Below are 20,450 nucleotides of genomic sequence, written 5' to 3'. Positions count from 1 at the left end.
GGATGGGATTCAATACTGACAAGTGCAGGGTACTGCACTCGGCCAGTAGGAACCAGCAGCATACCTATAGCCTGAGGAACTACCTTCTCAAAAGCACAGTGGCAGAAAGAGATCTTGGAGTCGTTATCAATTCTAAAACGAACATGGGCCACCAATTGGGGATGCAGCCAGTAAGGCCAGCTGCACCTTGTCATGCATCCACAAATGCATCACAAGCAGGGCCAAGGTGATTCTCCCCCTCTATGCAACACTGGTCAGGCCACAGTTGGAGTACTGCATCCAGTTCTGGTGCCGCACTTTAGGAGAGATGTGGCCAGCATTGAGAGGGTCCACTCACATGATCTGGGGACAGCAGGGCAGAGAGAGGCTACAGGACCTGAACCTGTTCAGCCTTCACAAGAGAAGGCTGAAAGGGGACCTTGTGGCTGTCTATAAACTTACCAGGGGGGACCAGTGGGGAATGGGAGAGACCCTGTTTCCCCGAGTGCCTCCCAGCGTAACAAGGAATAATGGCCACAAGTTGTTTGAGAATAGGTTCAGGCTGGATATTAGAAGGCGCTACTTCACAGTCACGGCGGCCAGGATCTGGAACCAACTTCCAAGGGAAGTGGTGCTGGCTCCTACCTTGGGGGTCTTTAAGAGGAGGCTTGATAATTACCTAGCCCAGTATCCTCTTGCCCAGGGCAGGGGGTTGGACTTGAAGATCTACTTAGGTCCCTTCCGATGCTACATCTATGAATCTATGACACTGGTTCCACCACCTGCAACAGATGACACAGGCACATCTGTAGGTAAACAGGCTCAAAAAAACAATGCCAAGGCAGATCAGTTCAGTTGTTCAGCCAACAGTTCTTCAGAAAGGCATGTAGATGAGCAAAGCTTACCCTACTCATGTAGTATGGTGAGCCTTGGGACATGACTAGAGAAGTATTTTTGCTCTTTTAAAAACACTGACATGTAGCAGTTGGGTTACAACTCTGATAATTTTAAAGACGAGTTGAATTTAGTGTCTGAAGTAGGACCCCCACAGCCATGTTACTTGCAAGGGACAGCCTAGTTCTGGCATGGAAAAAAAACAACCCTTGTGTAAAAGGGCCATGAACAGTTTTCCAAAGCAGTACCCTATTCTGTATTATCAATGGTGTGTGGCCTCAGGCTTGTGCTTTGGTGTCTTAGGCCCCATCTACATGTTATGTTTAAGACATGATTACCCAATTACACAAAATATGTGTAATAATTTTGGGGGCTCCTTACTATCATGCCACTAATTGAATGTATGGCCAGGGACCCCTGTAGCCCAAGTGTGCCCCAGGCCCTGGGGCTCCCAGCTGACAGGGCTCCCAGCTGTTGGGGTGCATGGAGAGCCCATGACTGGAAGCCTGCATCAGCCGCAGTTTCCTAGCCACAGGGACACCTGATGCATTCGGCTGGGAACACTGTCAGCTGAGGAGACCCTCCCCCCCCCCCCCCCCCCCCCCCCCCCCAGCTGCAGGAATCTCAACTTGCCAGTGCAGGGAGAGCCTGGGATTGTGATCCCAAGCTCCCCCTACACCAGCAGTAAGGGTTGATGGGATTTATTTTGCAATCCCACAGTCACACTTCCTGCCATACATATGTGGCATGGCAGGAAGCGCGATTGTATGCACCGTGTATCAGATTCTCTTGTGCCTTTACCTGCACGGCTAGGGGGCCCAGAGAAAAATCATATCTCAGGAGCTATTTAGATAGCCGTGACCAGTTGGAAGGGGGGTCTGCCTATGTTTCAGCCCCAGGCCACTTGCCCAGGGAGCAGCAGTTCTAGGTTCTCCTCACCTGCATCTCCTCTCACTGAGTGGCATAAAGGGGCCTTACTGTGGGTATATTACATTCAAACTCACCTCAAGCCATTTTACATTGCCACAAGGGCCATAAAGTAAATCACTGCTTTCTTTTTTTATACTAGGGAGCTTTATTTTTATCCAGCCCTGAAAATATATTTAAAAGATATGTGGGGCCAACATATCTTGTTCCTTTAAGTTTATTCTTTTTTGGATTTTGTTATGTAAATATATTATATTCAACATTTCCTGCTGGGAACTATATTATATATATTTTTCAAATTAAGCCAATGCTACTTCAGTTCCTTCTTCTGAGTCACATTGCAGACTGCACATGTTGAAAGAGGGAGATCAGCCCATGGGATCAGACAGGGGGGGAAGAGATGGAGAAGGGGGAAAGAATTAAGCTTTCTGAGTTACTGTCATGAATTAAATGGCAAGTATTCATAACTACTGGCATGGTGGTGGAGAACTATACAAAATCTATGGATATATATGAACACGCACACACATGCAAATATGACTACATTTAGTCTTTGACTGACAACGTTTCGAGTTACAATGTTTCACACTTACATTTATAAATTGACACCCTGTTTCAACTTTATAATGTCAGTTTCAACTTTACGCTTGATCTGATGCAATGCCATGCCAGTGAACAAGTTGGCTGCGTTGCTCATCTCCCTGGAGAACATCCGTCCAAACTTCCTTGGATATTTTCTTTAAGAAAGCAGCCAAAACGCCAAAAAACCTGCAGCCAGGACTTATGAGAAGACTCCAGCCAAGAACCCTTCAAAAAGTCCAACCAAGAGCCTTTCCAAAAAGTCCAGTAAAGTCACCTCAAAGAAGTCCTTCCAAATCAGTATGATTGCTATTTACAATATAAATACACTAATGTAGCTATATTACTCATTTATAATTGATCAAGTACAAAATTCTGGGGTATTTTTGGTGAAAACAGGGTATCAGGGCTTGGTTCAGGAACCAATCCCCCATTTATAACATTGTTTCTTATGAGAAAATTGGTTCTGAGTTACAACGTTTCGACTTAAGATACAGTTTTCAGGAACCAATTGTGTCATAAATCCGAGGACTGCTTGTACTACTAATCCACTAAAGTTCTGCCTGGACTCAGTACCCTCAGGATGAGACAAATGCCTCAATCTAGCCACAAGATGGTGACAGATTCAGGTTATAAGGGACAAATGAGTTCACTGATCCTGCTCTCTCCAAAAAAGAGAAAGTGGTGTTTATGCTTCAAAGCTGTTAACACTGTCCTTTGTAAGTCAAAACCATTTAAATACTTGAATCGTTTATTAGCAAAGGATATGCTTTGCTAGATGGTAGACACTGAAAAAAAGATAATTCTGCTGAACAGGTTCAATACAACTGTTCTAACATGAAGAGACAGGATCAAAAAAAGCTCAAATTTCAAATGTCATACTTTAATATAAAATGTAAAATTGTAATGTTTATTTAGCTCAATTATAGGATGTGCTAAAATTATATATATAATATTTGCATACAACAGAGAAGCTTCCTGGAATACATTCTCAAGGTAAGTGCTGTAGGGGACTTCAGTAGGTTCCTGACATCTTTTTCTCATTAGATAAAGCATTTAGCAGCATCTAAATGGGCTATGATTCGGGAAGAACAGACCGTGTACACTGTAGCTACATAGAGGGTTCAGGTATATTGGTAGACCTTTAATGGGCTTTCCTGTGCAAGACCAGACATACTTAAGCCTAAGAGCCAGAGACTGAATAGGCAGGAGCATTATGACAGAATGCTGTAAAAATGCAGGCCCCACACATTTTGTATTAACAATTATAAAAATGTACCACCCTTTTCGCAACAAAACATTGTGCAAAAAAAATCCAGATTTTCCCTTTTTAAAAGGTTTGTTTTTTTTAAATAAAGGCTTAATGTTTAGAGTAACTTCTCAAGAAGTAAACACCCAGTGCATTCTAGAAGCGTCTCCTTGCTGAAGTTTTCTTCATTTTAAGAAAGAACACAGATAACATCTTTATTTCATGTACATACTGCTTGATGCTTTTTTTCCTGCTTATGTATGCTAATCACCATGCCGCATAGGAACTCTAGTCACTTAAAGGAACCGTTAACTGCCAAAGGAACATGCACAATTGGTTTCCTTACAAATATCCTGCTAGCACTATGGGTTTCTTAAATCTATGTAAAACCTGAAGGAGCATCAGACCTTTACTGATTTTCTCTGTGCCTAAATTACAAGTCAGCACACTTCATGGATGAAAAGGTAGATCAAATTGTACTAACCTTGACAGTGTCCTTTTAATATGGATAAATAGTTAAGTCTAAACACATTAGGTAACTTCACTTATCTTAGGACATTCTTTCCTTTTCTGAGACTTGCAAGTTGAAGTAGAATGCCTATGATTAAACAAGAGAATCTGTTTTTCTTTAAATACTGTCCTACTACAGCTCTCAGAATGTTTAAGTTCCTTGCAGCAAAGTCCAATATTATGCACTGAAAAAAAAAAACTTTTTATAACAGGTCAAACTGTGCAATGCTTATTTAGAAAAGTCTCCTGGTGATGATGACATTTATATGGTATCCAGAACAGCAGCTTAAGCTCTCAGCCTGAAACTGGATTTGTGCAGGCCTTAGTGAAGCCTTTAGGCTAGGGTACAGACAAAGAGAGCTGTCTGTTCAGCTCAGAGCTCAAAACCTTGGTGGTTTATTCTAGTGCTTAGAAATGTACCCATAAAATAATGCAATCACACATCCACATCTCTTTATATCACAGCTTCCTTCTGTTGTGTAAATGCTTGGCATGGGGTCAGAGGTCTCAACAGGGATACTCTGCCACCCTTATCTCTCCCTGAACCACACGCCCAATAAAGGTAGTCCTTAGAGCAGGGCCTGCAGGGCCAGATGAGTAGTGTAGAGCCAGTCTGTGGGCCAGAGTGGGCCCACAGACCCCATCCCCCTAATCAGCATCCCTGATCCAGTGGCTGTACCAGCCAATCAGGGACCCGTGCTACATGCAGCATGGATCCTGGAGTGACTGGAACGGGTGCTGCATGCAGCAATCTGGCTGGAGTGGCAGCCGTGCTGCATGTGGTGGCTAGCCTGGAAGGACTGTACCACACAAGGTGCCCACTTTGGCAACTCTGGGATTGTGCCACATGCAGTGCCTGCTCCAGCCAGCCTGAGAACTGTGCTGCACGCAACCCACAAACACCACATGCAGCATAGTTCCCAGACCAGCTGCAGCAGGGACTGCGCATGGTGGACATCCCAGAGTGGGTGCCGCATGTGGTACAACCTGGCTAGGTTGGCCACTGTGTGCAGTGCAGTGGTTGCTCCAGCTGGATTGTGCTGCACACGATGCCCATTCTGGTCACTCTGGGCTGGACCAGCTGCCAAATCTGGTATGCTAGGGGAGGAAGGAGAGGGCAGGGAGTCTGTGGGCCCAATCCAGCCTGCAGACCAGCCATGCACCATAGAAGTACATCGTGCCCAGTGTGGATCTGATCATACATAGGGGTAGCACTGGATGGTAAGGCTCTGCAGGCCAGATGTTTGACACCTGTGCCTCAGAGTAAGGAAGGCAAGTGTGTGCTTTATGAACAGAAGTTGCAGCCTCCTTACTTAGTGAAATGAACGAACAGTATATAAAAGTTAGTCACACCCTCATGTTAGCAGCAGAGAGCTCCACCCAACATTCAGTTATTTGCCAGTTTCCAGAATATCTTTAAGATGTTTAAAACAGACTGAAAGGAAATGGCAGCCACTAAGGTACCCAAACTGTGGCCATGTAAGGGAACAAGAGCTGAGTAGTTGTGCAAGGCGGATGGGGAAGGCTTTAAGTCCATAAACGTAGAGTAAGCAGGCAGTGTAAACTTAAAAGGAATCATGACCATGCTTCATACCACAAGAAGTGACCACAGCCTCCAGAACCAGACTGTAGAGACTAGACCCAATCCCTTAAAAATCAAGAACGGGGCCCCTCTGACAAACAGTATAACAGTGACAGAAATGCTACGTGAATGAAGGCTATGTATACACTCTGGTCTCTCTTGTCTAATGGGTGCCAGCCCTTTGCCCAGCCCAGGAGAAAGCCATGAGGTTCTATGCATGAAGCCATCATGCAACTGTAGGGACACCAAAAGGGGAAAGTCCTAAAATAGATTTTAGAATATTCAGAGTCACTGGAAAGCAAAGGCGATAGAGGCAGGGATCTTTGCTTAATGTGTGTAGCTGTAGTGGAGATTGCAATGCTGGAGCTGGGAAATGCACTCCTCTCTTCCTAAGGGCACGTCTTTTGTATTCCTTTTTTATGCCCTTGACTGCTGCAGCAGTCCAGTGTTCAGCAATACTGAGCAGGAGACTTGGCTTTTGATTCCCAAGAACTTACCCTTCCCAATGGCTCAAGAGAAGAATGAGGAGGAGGAGCACAGACTAAAGGATTTGTGTACTCCTGTTACATGTGGGGGAAGCCACTTGCATATCCTAGTACCAGTGGAAAAGGGAAAGGTTTTAGGAGTTTGCAAGTGGGAGCTGTGAAGGGAAAGAAAATCTTGGAACCTTTATCACATGAGGCATCTTTGACCCACAAACAATCTGGATGTGGGGAGGATTACCCCATGACCAAAATTACTGGGGATGCCCTTGTATTTTGGCACAGTGTGCAAATGTCTGCCAGCTGGGAGTTACACGGTGTTCCTTCACAGCCAATGAGATGAGTTTGCAAGGTCAGTCTATTTGCTAATTTACATTCCTTATTCCAGTGTTAGTTATCTACAGTGTTGGTATCCAAAACTCCCCTTTTATCTCACTGTTGAATCAATGTATCAAAAATGACATCAAGAAATCTGGTCACTTTCTAGCCAGTGAGTTTCCCACAGGAACAAATCTGCTCCTATGATATTATTTATGAAATTATCAATGTTTCCTCTGCCACCTGACAAGTGAGCATCCTAGTGTATAACATGCAAGGTACCGAGAGTCTCATCCAAGATCTGAAGTCTCACAAACATACTTTCAGCTTTTAGAAGTGATACACTGATTTCTGTTCAAGACCATTCAATTGAAGTACATTAAAAAAAATATCCACAGAAAATGACATCAACGCAAGAGAATGTGGTCACAGAATAATAGCTCTGGGTGCTGATGTAGATGGCAGAGGCACAGAGGAGAATAGGGCTGAGTCATTTATCAAGCAAGAACACTGTAATCCATTGACTTCATATTCAGTGTACCAGAGAATTGAAAGGAACATACACGTTAGTAACTATTTCTATTTTACTGTCTCTGACACTGTGCTCTGCGGGACTTCCACAAGCACTTGAGTAATCAGGCTTTATTTCTGCAAAACTACAATCTGATTGCTTTGAGTTTTGAAACCAATTTCCTCAATTTATGTCATGAGCCAACCAGATGTTATTTCACTAGATTCTTCTGTCCCATTAGCAAAGAGATGATTCAGATCTGATGACTGGAAGCTCTCACTTCATAATGATCGGCCAAGCAATCTTAATAGTGGCCACCAAATTTGTTCTACATGTAATATCTAAGCAGCATTTTCACAGGGAAAAAATCCTTTATAAATGTCTAAAATTAAAAACTATACAAAACATTTAAGACCTCATAAATAAACTTACTCTAAAATCATTTTTCCAACAATTAATAAATAAAATCCAACCTTACTTGACAGCACAAGCAGGCTGGATTATAAAAGTGCTTTAAAAGGCTCACAGAGACCTAATGTTTCTGCTTCCTGTGTAACTGATCAGTGGTTTCCAAGACATAGCTTCTTGCTTTGGTGCTGTGGGTCATCAAGCAATGTTGTTCTCTGTACACCATCTAAAACATAAGATATGTTACAATAATACTAAATGTATTTTTTAAATGCTCAGATGTATCATATGAGCCACTGTGTGGTTAAACAGATTTAAATCCTACAGCAGGTGAGAATTACTTACTTAAAGACTGCTGGTGATAGGTCAGTGCAAGTACTCTATACAGCCATTAGCACAGAGAGATGGAAATATAAAAACTCCATGCCACAGTCTCTCCTTTTTACTTGCTTTAATGCATGGGTTTGAATTCTGTTCAGTGCTGTGCAGACTTTCCCCCTCTCATCTTCTTCAAGCCCCCAACTGAGGCATTACGATGCTCTCCACACTTCTCCAGTTACCTGTTTGTTTTCATATTACTGGATTGCAAAACTGTAATCAATATGCAATCAGTATTTATCTACTCATTGACAGATAGATATTGCAGGCAGAAACAATCTCATGTGGATGACACTGGGATTCTCATACCTGGGCCTGGAAATGGGTAGCACACTCAGTTTCAGTAAGGATTAGAGCTCGCTAAGGAAGTCCTCCCTTTCCCCAGATGGAGGAGCACACTCCGCTTAAGCAACAGCCATGGCAAGGGAAGTGCACTAGGAAAAGATAGTGGCCCAGAATAGAGGAATAGTTAAAAACTCAAGGACACCACTTTGGAGGAACAGACATTAGGAAAATGGTCTGGTTGTCAAACACAGAGAGCCCTGGGACCTTTACACAACTGCAGTTGAAAACAGTTTGACCACTGGTAAATACAGGGCCAAAAAGTGTCTTGCATTCTGTAATGGCTATTGGACACAGATGTCATATCCTTATAATACAGCCTCAGAACTCCTGAGGAAAAAAGCTGAAGAGGAGACAGCTCCAAAAATATATCAAGTTTCACATCAAGGTCACTCCATAACTACAGTTTAGTCATCACTCTGCCATTACAGTGCAAAAATCAATCAAGAGTCTTCGTTACGAATCTAGTGTGGATGGGCCAACATGTTCCCAGTTACTAGTTGGAAGATATCCAATATGTACCTTGGGCATTACATGTGTTTCATTTCTGTTTTACAGAGTTTTCAACCCTGTGGTTGAGAAGGGTTCTGAGGGCTCAGTGGCATTTCATGCAAAAAGGGCCATATTATGACATCAATTTAATCCCATTTTGGAAAAGTGACCACTGCCTTCAGTACATCTCTTCAGTTTGACTGGGTGTGTGGCAAACACCATGCTGAAAGATTTGAGTCTGAGCTACCATTAAAAGCAGTAGAAATTAGTTATAAAAGAAAATAATAAATATTATTTAAAATAAATTATAGGGTTTGTGGTTCACCAAAGACAGTAGGTGGACTTTTCAAAACCATGCACAGCTTCGGAGACTAGATACCACAGAAAAAAAAAGGTAGTACTTAATGTTCCTAGTCACTTTTAAAAAATCCCATCCTGTAGCTTGGCTTAATAAAATTGGCATATTTTGTATTTTAATAATAGCAGTACTCTTCATTTATAATGGTATGAGTCTGAGTGTGTGCACGGGCACGTCTTTTTAAAAAAAATGCATGAGTTTGTACTTACCATTGAGGTATCCATTTACAAAATTAAATATGCTGGTTGTTCTTATCACAGTTTGACAGGTGACCAAGAAAAATACCAATTCTTACAGGAATTCAGGAGTTTAAAATTTAGTTATATTTATTACATTCATCTTATTCAAACATGGTACTAAAAATACTTACTTTCTCTGGCAGATTCTTGGACCTCTTGATCACTAGCATGAGATGGATTTAGTTGCCACTGCCAAAAAAAAAGAAAACAACCAAAAAACTACATTTATTCCAGAAGAAAAACATGCTGTGTGAAAGCAGCAGCCTATTACATGACTTTAATTTAAGAGGATTGTCTTTCCTGGAACAATACAGTCACAAAATTTGTTTTCTTTTACTTCTTTTTGAAAGCAAAAACCTACTGCACTATAAGAGATGTCCAAGCATAAACTGTACCCAGGAGAAGAAACCAATACCCAGACACTGGGGGAAACTTACAGGAACTAGAACACAGAGACTAAGTGTTCAGCCCCCACCCCCACAGCACACCTTCCATCCCTTACTCTATCCACCATAGTTAGGCTGCTGACCATATAGAAATCCCAGAAATCCAGGACACTGCCCTCCCTCTCTCCCTCGCACTCTCACAAATCAGAGGCAGGGCTGCATGCTAGGCAGGCAGTGTGGTGCCTGCCTGCCCAGCCTGCAAGGTGCTCTGCACCACTCTGACTCCTGGCCAGACTGTGCCTCACACCCCTACATTTCTGGGATGCACATTATAATTCTCAGCAGCTGGCTGGGACCAGCCTCTGAAATCTGGGACTGTCCCAGTTAAAATGGGACATATGGTCACCCTAACCATAGTGCCGCCAAGAATGGTCTCTCACAGAGTCTCTTTCCAGTGGTTGCAATCCTACTCCATATTCTCAGTGAAGGAAGGGGATGGTTTGCGGAAGAAAGGGAGGGCACATTACACAGTATGGCTAAGGTCATTTCATAGACTAAATAGTATCTAAAAAGGAACTTGCAAGTTTGTGGGGAGAAGATATCATGCGAAGTGGACACTTCCAATCCTATCCTTTGCCCGCCTTGTCTCACTCTGCAGAGTACACTTCCATGTAGAAGGACTCAATGGGATAAAAGAGTCTTTTACATGGCTGTTTCTCACCCCCTCTCCCATGTGAACCTGCCCTGGCTTCTCTCCTTGATAGCGGTATGATGACTAGGTTCAACAGCAAAACTAACAACGTGTAAAAGCCAATGAGGCGCAAGTAATATTATATTTTTTTCTTGACACACTACAGTTACTAGAAATACTGTATTTTGCAGAGAGGGTCAAGGAAGAGTCTATCACACGACTTACATACTTGCAAAGACTCCATTTTAAAGAACTAGTGCCACCTGGGAACATTTAGAGTCAATCTTCCAGTCAAAAGAAGGCTGGACAAGATCCTGTTTGGAACTTGTAAAAGCTACTTCCCAGATGGTGGATTTTTTTCTCTTTTTCACAGGTTATGAATTGCAGAGTGTTTCTGCTCAAAACACCCTCTGAAGCTTTGTCTCCCCTAGTAGTTTTCCTATCACTGGTTTCACACTAGAGCAGCGCTGGTTTAAACCCTAGTATAGACAGAGCACAGGCAATTGCCACATCATGGAACTGTGATGAAACCAGAACTGTACAATATGAGGGTAAAATTTGTTTTAGCCTCTCTCTGCAAGCACTCCTGCCATTTCTGCCTGCTTGGTATTAAAATATAGGTTCAGCTACTTACTGTAAACTTGCTAACACCCTCAAGTTCACCAAACTTCATGTATGATATGTCTGCTTTCTTTCTTCCGACATCTACATCTCCTGCATAGATTTGCTTGATCCCAGCACCTTTGATTAGAGGCACACATTCATCACATGGACATTTTGTCACAAAAATCATGCTTTCCTCTTCTGGTTTTATATCTTGACACCTACAAGCAGTCAGAGACATTCCAAAATTAAAAATTTAGCAATAGTAACTGGAATAGAGAAAAGAAATGCTAATCATGGTAAAATATGCTCTAAGAGACAGGAGGTTATCCCTATCAAAGACCATGGGAAGAAGGTGGGAATGTATGGCATTTTTAGCGGTGCGTGAGGCGCAGTGCTGGGCATTCTTCAAAGCACCCGGTGCTGCATCGCATGCATTTGTATAAACAGCAAAATGCATGTTAGCATTGAGAAAATGGAGGCTTTGTGCTTTTGAACTAAAACATGTCGAAGGTGTTTTAGTTCAAAAGTGCACCATAGCCATTGCCCCAGTGCTGATATGCATTTTGCCATTTACACAAATGTATGCAATGCAGAGCCAGGCATATCAGCTTGTATGTGGAGCAGACTCGATTAACTGAGTCTGCTCTGATGTGCTGGATCTCTGATGCGTTGCAGCATGAAAAGGTATGTATGCCCTATGAGGGGAATGGGCCTTCTGGGCCATTGAGTCTAGTCATCTGCATTCACAGGCAACCATTTATTCACGGAGTCCTCAGAATCATCACTTCAAATCCATACATGCAACTACAGAATGTAAAACCAGAAACACCAAGAATAACCTACAATGTACCAAATGTAAAAAAGCAGAGAAGATGAAGGCACTGAACAGCAATGACAGATGTAAATGGTTAATATATTAACTTAGAAAAGGATAAGATATACTTAGAAAAGGACCATGCCACAAACTAAAGAGGAAAAAAAACAACCACCACAAAACACGAAGTCTTTGCTAATCTGACTTAAGGGAAAAAAATTCTGGGCCCCAGATTTAGTGATCAATATGACCCTAAGCAGAGGAGAAAGACCCTCCACCCAGGAAACTCTTTAAATCGTCTAAGTACTGGTGGGAGCATCAGCATACCTTAAGTCAAAAATCCCCAGTCTTAGCTCTGGCCAACATCCCAATGATTCAAAAGAAAACAAACCCTCTCCACCCCTTCCACACCAGAAGCAAAGAGCATTCAAGAATTTCATAGTTTCATAGTTGATAGGGTCAGAAGGGACCCGAGCAGATCATCAAGTCCAACGCCCTGCCATGGGCAGGAAAGAATGCTGACCCCAGCAGGGTGATTGCCTAGCCTCTTTTTGAAGACCCCCAGGGTAGGAGCCAGCACCACTTCCCTTGGAAGTTGGTTCCAGATCCCAGCTGCCCTGACTGTGAAGTAGTGCCACCTGATGTCTAGCCTGAACCTACTCTCGATCAACTTGTGGCCGTTATTCCTAGTTACTCCTGGTAGTGCTCAGGGGAACAAGGCCTCTCTCATTCCCCACTGGTCCCCCTGGTAAGTTTATACACGGCCACCAGATCCCCTTTCAACCTTCTCTTGTGGAGCTTGAACAAGTTTAGGTCCCGCAGCCTCTCCTCATAGGGCCTGACCTGCTGCCCCCTGACCATGCGAGTGGCCCTCCTCTGGACCCTCTTGATGTTGTCCACATCCCTCCTGAAGTGCGGCACCCAGAACTGGACGCAGTACTCCAATTACAGTCTGACCAATGTCACATAGAGGGTGAGGATCACCTCCTTGGTCCTGCTCGTGATGCATCTGTGGATGCATGACAAGGTGCAGTTAGCCTTCCTGACTGTGTCCTCACGTTGGCAGCCCATGTTCATCTTGGAATCAGTAATGACTCCAAGATCCCTTTCTGCCTCTGTGCTGATGGGAAGGGAGTTCCTCAGCCTATAGGTCTGTTGCTGGTTCTTCCTCCCTAGGTGCAGTACCCTGCACTTGTCAGTTTTGAATCCCATCCTATTCTCATCTGCCCACCCCTGTAACCTGTCCAGATCTAGTTGTAGCCTGTCCCTCCCTTCTAGCGTGTCCACCTCTCCCCGCATCTTAGTGTCATCCGTGAATTTGAACAAGGTGCTTTTCACCCCCTCGTCCAAGTCGCTGATAAAGATGTTGAACAGTATGGGCCCCGAGGACCGAACCCTGGGGGACTCCACTGCCCACATCCCTCCAGGTCAAAAATGACCCATCCACCACCACTCTCTGGGTGCAGCCCTCTAGCCAATTTGCAACCCATCTGACTGTGTAGGTATCAATGCCACAGTTGCCTAGTTTTTTAATGAGAATGGGGTGAGAGACAGTGTCAAAGGCCTTTCTAGTCCAGAAAGACTACGTCTACTGTGACACCTGTGTCCAAGGATTTTGTGACCTGATCATAAAAGACAGCCAGATTGTTCTGACAGGACCTGCCTCTAATGAAACCATGTTGGTTGCCCCTAAGCATCATCTCCCCTGCTGGTCCCTCACAGATGTGCTCCTGGATAATTCTCTCAAAGAGCTTCCCCAGGACTGAGGTAAGACTAACGGGCCGATAGTTACCTGGGTCCTCCTTCCTCCCTTTTTTGAAAATGGGGACCACATTGCCCTTTCCAGTCCTCTGGCACCTGGCCAGAGCACCACTACTGCTTGTAAAGTCGTTCCAGGGGTTCCACAGTGACCCCTGCTAATTCCCTCAGCACCCTGGGGTGGAAATCATCCGGACCTGCTGATTTAAACACATCCAGCCCCACGTGACAACCTGGAAAAGCCTTAAAGCATGGGATTGCCAGACACCTAGAGATCCCAACATGAGGACTGAAAATACAAAATTCCACATACTGTATGTGCTGATTGTTGACCAAAGACCTCCCTACCCTTCCATAAATGTATCCAGTTAAATCTTAAAGCAATTTAGGTTCTTTGCCCCTGTTCCTACTTGACTTGGAAAACCAACCCAAAACTTCACTCCTTTGATAGTCAGGAATCTAATTTCCAATATAAATCTATCTATAGCCTGCTTGTAACCATTTGATCTTATACAACTGTTTTTCAACCCAACATCTCTTCTTCTTCCCTAATATTGTCTCTGCAAATCTACTTGTAAAAGGTATATCTCCTCTCAATCTCCATTTTGTTAAGCTAATCAAGCCAACCTGCTTAAACTTCTTTAATAATAAAACGTCTAAATTTCTTCAGCAATTTTAGTAGCCTACTTTGTACCTGTATCAATTCAAATAATTTTTTTAAACACAGGTGACCAATACAGCACACAGCATTGGCTTTGGCTTTACAAAAGCCATGTACAATAATACTAGTAATATCTTGTCTTTATTGAATATACCCTGCCTAAAATAGTGCTAGCCTTTTTCACTGCTGCCTCACACTAGTAGCTCATGGTCATCCTACATCTGACCAGTGCACCTAGATCCCTCTCCTCCTCTGTTATATAAAGTTTGTTCACCCCTGCCTTACAGCCGAAGACCTTGTTATTGTTCCCCAAGTACATGACTTCGCACGTCATACTGTTAAACTCTTCCAGTGCTCCATTCCACAACATTATCTACATCTTTCTGTATACTAATCCTGTCTTCTTTTATATTGGAATACCCCTACCTTACTGTCATTCTCAAATTTCATGAGGATATATCTAGTTTTAGTATCAAGGTCACTGACAAGCAAGATAGGTCTTAAGACTGATCCCTGAGGAACACCACTAGTAACAACTCTTATCAGATAACTCTCATTTGGATTCAACTTGCCAGCTATGAAAGAAAGAAACTGCATGTGTCTTTGTTAAATAATTTCAACGTTTGCCATTCTCTAGTATTTCAAGTTAGAACAAGGGTATGACAGGAACTAGAGAGAGAGAGAGAGAGAGAGAGGTGTGTGATGTTAATGGTGTCTACCATATACAAGAAGGAATATTAATTTAAACAGCAAGTGCAGCTGACAATGGTGAAGAATTCACAGACTCTACTGTGCCTATGTACATCCCAATTTTACTGTGTGTGTGTGTGTGTGTAATTACATAGGTGTAAGTCAGAGTTTGACCATACAAAACACCTTCGATAAATCACAGTACTGAGCTCTGCACCTGTCTTCAGATCATTTCTGAACCTTCTCATTCTTTTTCAATGACAAAAAATCTATTACCTGAATGTCAAGGCATTCTGCTCAGCATGCACAATGTATCTGAACTTTCTGATTTCACGATCTTTTTGTTTATCATCCATATGAGGAAAATCAGCATATTCAGATCCAACAGGAAAGGCATTATAACCACAGCCTATGAAATACATAGCTCCTGTCCCATCACAACTTCTCTGCAAAAGATTAAGCAAACCATCAGGTTTGGTTTAATATTCAATTTAAACATCTGCAAAGTATCAAGAAAAAAATGTTTTTATATTTAGTGCAGTAACCATGTCTGATCAGTTCGTGCCAAGTTGTACCAACTATAAGAGTGATCAAATTTTGCTAACATTATATTTTTGTAGGGGTTTGCTATAAAGATAATATATGAATCAAGGCACCAGACAGGCACCTTATAAACTATATGATGTAATAAGACCTCAATAGCTGCTTCCTCCTCTAAGAAATACTGATGGTGGCAGTAATGATTCAGTTATTAGGCCATATTAAAATATATAAGGCCAAAACAGGACAACTTTCTGCACTCTGCCATTTTATGAAGATGAATTTCATGTCCAGCATACTGATATGTTAAAAAAAAAAGCGGTTGACACTAGAAGTGCCCAGTACATTGATATGTATCTGATGATCATCAGCTTCTAGCAGGCAAATGATGTTAAAAATGTATCAGGGTATACTAGCCCCCAAGGGAAATTTGACTACTTATCCTGATGCACTAAGAGTAATAAAAATAAACATAGAAACAACTTAAAATAATTCCAGCATAGAAGAGTAAATGAGAATAAAACACTTAGCATTTATATAGGACCTTCCATGGAGGAACAAAAAGCAACTGATTTGTAAGGATGCAAGAGCTCTGTGAATACAGTTCTGGTGGCAGTCTTGACCTGTTCTGCAGTATACTAGTCAATAAATCATTGTGGCTCTCAGAAAGCATCGTGTGCTAGCAGAGAATGCTAGATCCCTGGTCCTCAACCTTTTTAGACTCAAGGTACCCCTAAGCAGGCTTGGGACACTACTTTAAAAATGCCAGCACTTAGCTTTCACTCTTTTTTTTTTAACCAAAAAATAATAAAGCACGTCTTCTGTTGCAAAGAACTCAAAAGGACCACAACAGGTCTGAATGCTTTTGACACTATAGATTCCTATTTGAATTCTCCAGGTTTATCTTGTGAACCACATTTGCACACCTAACAGTGATAACATTGTGTGCGCACCTTATGGCACCCTTGAAGGGATCTCTAGGCACCCTGGTAGAGAATCATCATCATGGGTGATTGGTGCTGCCTTAGTTTGGGGGGGGGGGGGGGGGGGGGGCATGTGATCCCCCCTCCCTCGCCCAGTGGCCAATGCTGCAATGGCCAATTGCTGCAGCCGCTTATAGTTTCATAGTTGGTAAGGTCGGAAGGGACGTGAGGAGATCATCTAGTCCGACCCCCTGCCATGGCAGGAAAGAGTACTGGGGTCAAATGACCCCGGCCAGATATCTGTCCAACTTTTTTTTAAAGACCCCCCAGGGTAGGAGCCAGCACCACTTCTTTTGGAAGCTGGTTCCAGGTCCTAGCCACCCTGACAGTGAAATAACGCCTCCTAATGTCTAGCCTGAAACTACCCTCCGCTAGCTTGTGTCCGTTGTAACTCCCGGGAGTGTTCGGGGGAACAGGGACTCTCCCAATGCCTGCTGGTCCCCCTTGACTAATTTGTAGACTGCCACTAGATTCCCTCTCAGCCTTCTCTTTCGGAGGCTGAACAGGTTCAGGTCCCTCAGCCTCTCCTTGTAGGGCCTGCCCTGCTGACCCCGAACATGCGGGTGGCCTTTCTTTCGACCCTCTCCAAATTGGCTACATCCCTCCTGAAGTGCGGCACCCAGAACTGGATGCAGTACTCCAGCTGTGGCCTGACCAGTGTCACATAAAGGGGGAGGGTCACCTCCTTGGACCTGCTTCAGATGCATCTGTGGATGCACGACAAGGTATGGTTGGCCTTCTTGACCGCGTCCCCACTTTGTCAGCCCATGTTTATTGTGGCATCAATGATGACTTCAAGATCCTTTTCTGTCTCAACACTGGCGAGAAGGGAGTTCCCCAGCCTGTAGGTGTGCCGCTGGTTCTTCCTCCCCAGGTGCATTACCCTGTACTTGCCAGTGTTGACCCCCATCCTGTTCTCATCGGCCCACCGCTGTAACCTGTCTAGATCCGCTTGCAGCCTGTTCCTTCATACTAGCGTACCCACTTCACCCCACATCTTAGTGTCATCTGCGAATTTGAACAGGGTGCTTTCTACCCCCTCGCCCAAGTCACTGATGAAGATGTTGAATAGTGCGGGCCCAAGGACTGAGCCCTGGGGAACCCCACTGCCCACATCCCTCCAGGTCGAATAAGACCTGTCCACCACCACCCTCTGGGTGCGGCCCTCCAACCAGTTAGTGACCCATCTGACCGTGTAGACATCAACACCACTGTCTCCTAGTTTCTTACTGAGAATGAGGTGAGAGACCGTGTCGAAGGCCTTCCTGAAGTCCAGAAAGACTATATCCACTGCGACACCTGCATCCAAGGACTTGGTGACCTGGTCATAGAAGGTCACCAGGTTGGTTTGACAAGACCTGCCCCTAATGAACCCATTCTGGTTGCCCCTGAGCATAACCTCCCCAGCTGGCCCTTCCTGGACATATGCCAGGATAATTCTTTCAAAAAGCTTCCTCAGGACCGAGGTAAGACTCACGGGCCTATAGTTTCCTGGGTCCTCCTTCCACCCTGGGTCCGATTCCAGGAGTGGCGGCACCAGTGCTCCCGCCTGACCCCTCTGCCCATTGCCTAAGTGGCGAGAGCATGCGCCCCCATGCACCCCCTATGCATTGCCACTGATCATCATGCTAGATCCAAAAAAGCAAGCTGAAACAGGAGAAATGCATTTTTGATTCAGCTGTTTGCTGCAAAATTTCTTCTAGAAACCTAAACAAACAGGTTCAGCACTACAGAAGAGATTTGTAGGAGAATGTGTCAGACAAACCCACACTCTCTGGACATTCTAAGGGAGACCTGAATAGTGATTCTGTTTAAGAGGCACCTCCTGTCAGATTAGCAATACCAACAAAACATTTTAGCAAGAATGCCTGAAAAACTATAATGATGTTCCTGTGAAGCCTAACAAAGATGAGAAGGGAGGCCAAACCACTGTGGTATTTACTAAGTCAATCAATTATGCTAATTTACCTTGATAGCCTAATAATGAACTAACATTTAATTTAGGGTTAACGGAAAGTATACATAATACAGTTTTTCTATAACTCTAAGCATGAACTTCTCTTTTGCCAGGCAATTAGCCAATGCTAAGAAAATTAAAATGCACAAAATGCCAGAGTGAGAAAAGGGGACAGCTTTCCATACTTACAGATTTTCCTTCTGCCCAAATCACAGCTCCAACTCCTGTTTTGTGATCCTCTAAAACACAAAATGTATTAGAAGGAATAAATAAGTGGCAAAGTACTTTCTAATCTATCTATCTATATATAAAAAAATGAAGTGTATGTCTGTCTGTATGTATGTTCGTTTATAACTTGAGAATGGCTGGTCCCATTTACTCTAAACCTTCCAAAAATCACTGAATACCACCTGAAGAAAATTACAGGAGGGTTATTTTTCACTCAACTCTTTTTGGGGCTTCCACTGACTGGGATTACTTTGCTTCTCAGATAACAAACTGGTATCCCTCCATTTTGGATGCAGTGAATTCTGTTCAATTGTCATTATTATATTGATGCTTGCGGGTTTTTTTCAACTCAGTTGTCATTATTATACTGACGCCTGCCTTTTTTTGCTCCATGTTAAATATTAAATGTTAAACATGTTGTACTATGTTCTTTAAAAATAAACAATATTTGTTACCTAAATATGTTATACTGAGTTCTCTGATAATAAACAAACACCGTAATTACAAAGATAACCCAGGCAAAGAATGGGTACTTCAGCAAGTTATTAATAAAATAAACCTCACAGCACTGCTGAGAGGCATTATCCACATTATGCAGTTAAGGAAAACAAGGAGTAAAGATTAAGAAACTGGCCAAAGATACAGAGGTCTATGGCACAACTTAATGGTGAAAGCAGGAACAGAACTTAGATCTCTTGACTCGATCCTGTTTCTTGAGACCAAAGCCAACCATCCTTCTGTTTGGCAATTTAATATTCTAGTGTGGGGAACTATAAATACTGGTCTCTTTTGAAAGTTGCTATAAAGAAATACTTGCTAACATCCATAGATGTCAATGGCTTTGGGAATTCAGTCCACTGCACCAGAACATTTTAATGGATGACAGAAACTCACTGGAAAATTCTTAAAAGAATAAATAATCAAAATAAGTTTAATTTAGAAGCAAACGTTTTAAAAGCCAGGTAGAGAATCTAATTCTCAGCCTTTGAATTCATCAGCCTTTTGATGAATTCATCAGCCTTTTGCAGGCTCTTTCTTTCACACTACATAGGAAGGTCTGAATGAAACTTTCCCTTTGCAGTGTTTGTTATCTTAGACCAGGGTGGGCGATTATTTGGGCCCACAAACCACATAGGGAGTTTTGATGATCCTCTGCTCGTGCTTGTAGGGAGGCAGTTAGGCGGGCCAAAGCTACCATGGAGCTGAGGATGGCAACCCAAGTAAAGGACAACAAGAAATTGTTTTTTAGATATATAGGGAGTAAAAGGAAGGCCCAGGGAGGAATAGGACCCCTGCTAAATGGGCAGAAGCAATTGGTGACAGACAGGGGGGACAAGGCTGAACTCCTCAATGAATTCTTTGCCTCAGTGTTCCTAAGCGAGGGGCACGACAAGTCTCTCACTGGGGTTGTAGAGAGGCAGCAGCAAGGCGCCAGACTTCCATGCGTAGATCCTGAGGTGGTGCAGAGTCACTTGGAAGAACTGGATGCCTTTAAGTCGGCAGGCCCGGATGGGCTCCATCCGAGGGTGCAGAAGGCACTGGCCGACGTCATTGCAGAGCCACTGGCAGGAATATTCGAATGCTTGTGGCGCACAGGCCAAGTCCCGGAGGACTGGAAAAGGGCTAACGTGGTCCCCATTTTCAAAAAGGGGAGGAAGGAGGACCCGGGCAACTATAGGCTGGTCAGTCTCACCTCCATCCTTGGTAAAGTATTTGAAAAAATTATCAAGGCTCACATTTGTGAGAACCCGGCAGGACAAATTATGTTGAGGGGAAACCAGCATGGGTTTGTGGCGGGCAGATTGTGCCTGACCAACCTAGTCTCTTTCTATGACCAGGTTACGAAACGCCTGGACACAGGAGGAGGGGTGGATGTCGTATACTTGGA

The 20,450-nt window shown here is 43.5% G+C and overlaps 1 protein-coding gene across 5 annotated transcripts in view; it reads right to left on the bottom strand.

Annotated features, from left to right (window-relative positions):
* Positions 1-2,329: 2,329 nt before the first annotated feature.
* The window catches only part of CDADC1 (cytidine and dCMP deaminase domain containing 1), a 39,988-nt gene continuing 21,867 nt past the window's right edge, over positions 2,330-20,450 (bottom strand). For 3 of the 5 annotated variants that reach the window (XM_014608393.3, XM_059729645.1, XM_019500526.2), the window contains 5 exons: positions 18,524-18,573; positions 15,131-15,300; positions 10,960-11,149; positions 9,380-9,437; positions 2,330-7,665 (listed from right to left, as the gene is read on the bottom strand). In XM_014608393.3, coding sequence (XP_014463879.1) covers positions 7,592-7,665; positions 9,380-9,437; positions 10,960-11,149; positions 15,131-15,300; positions 18,524-18,573 — 542 coding nt within the window. In that variant the 3' untranslated portion in view covers positions 2,330-7,591. Of the gene's footprint in view, positions 8,252-9,379; positions 9,438-10,959; positions 11,150-15,130; positions 15,301-18,523; positions 18,574-20,450 lie in introns of all 5 variants that reach the window. The other 2 variants (XR_009462983.1, XM_059729668.1) reach the window with 2 other exon arrangements.

The sequence above is a fragment of the Alligator mississippiensis genome, chromosome 1, assembly GCF_030867095.1.
Source record: "Alligator mississippiensis isolate rAllMis1 chromosome 1, rAllMis1, whole genome shotgun sequence".
In the NCBI taxonomy this organism is placed as follows: domain Eukaryota; kingdom Metazoa; phylum Chordata; order Crocodylia; family Alligatoridae; genus Alligator; species Alligator mississippiensis.
The sequence above is the reverse complement of the archived record's forward strand: the minus strand, read 5'-3'. Positions and strand labels throughout refer to the sequence as shown.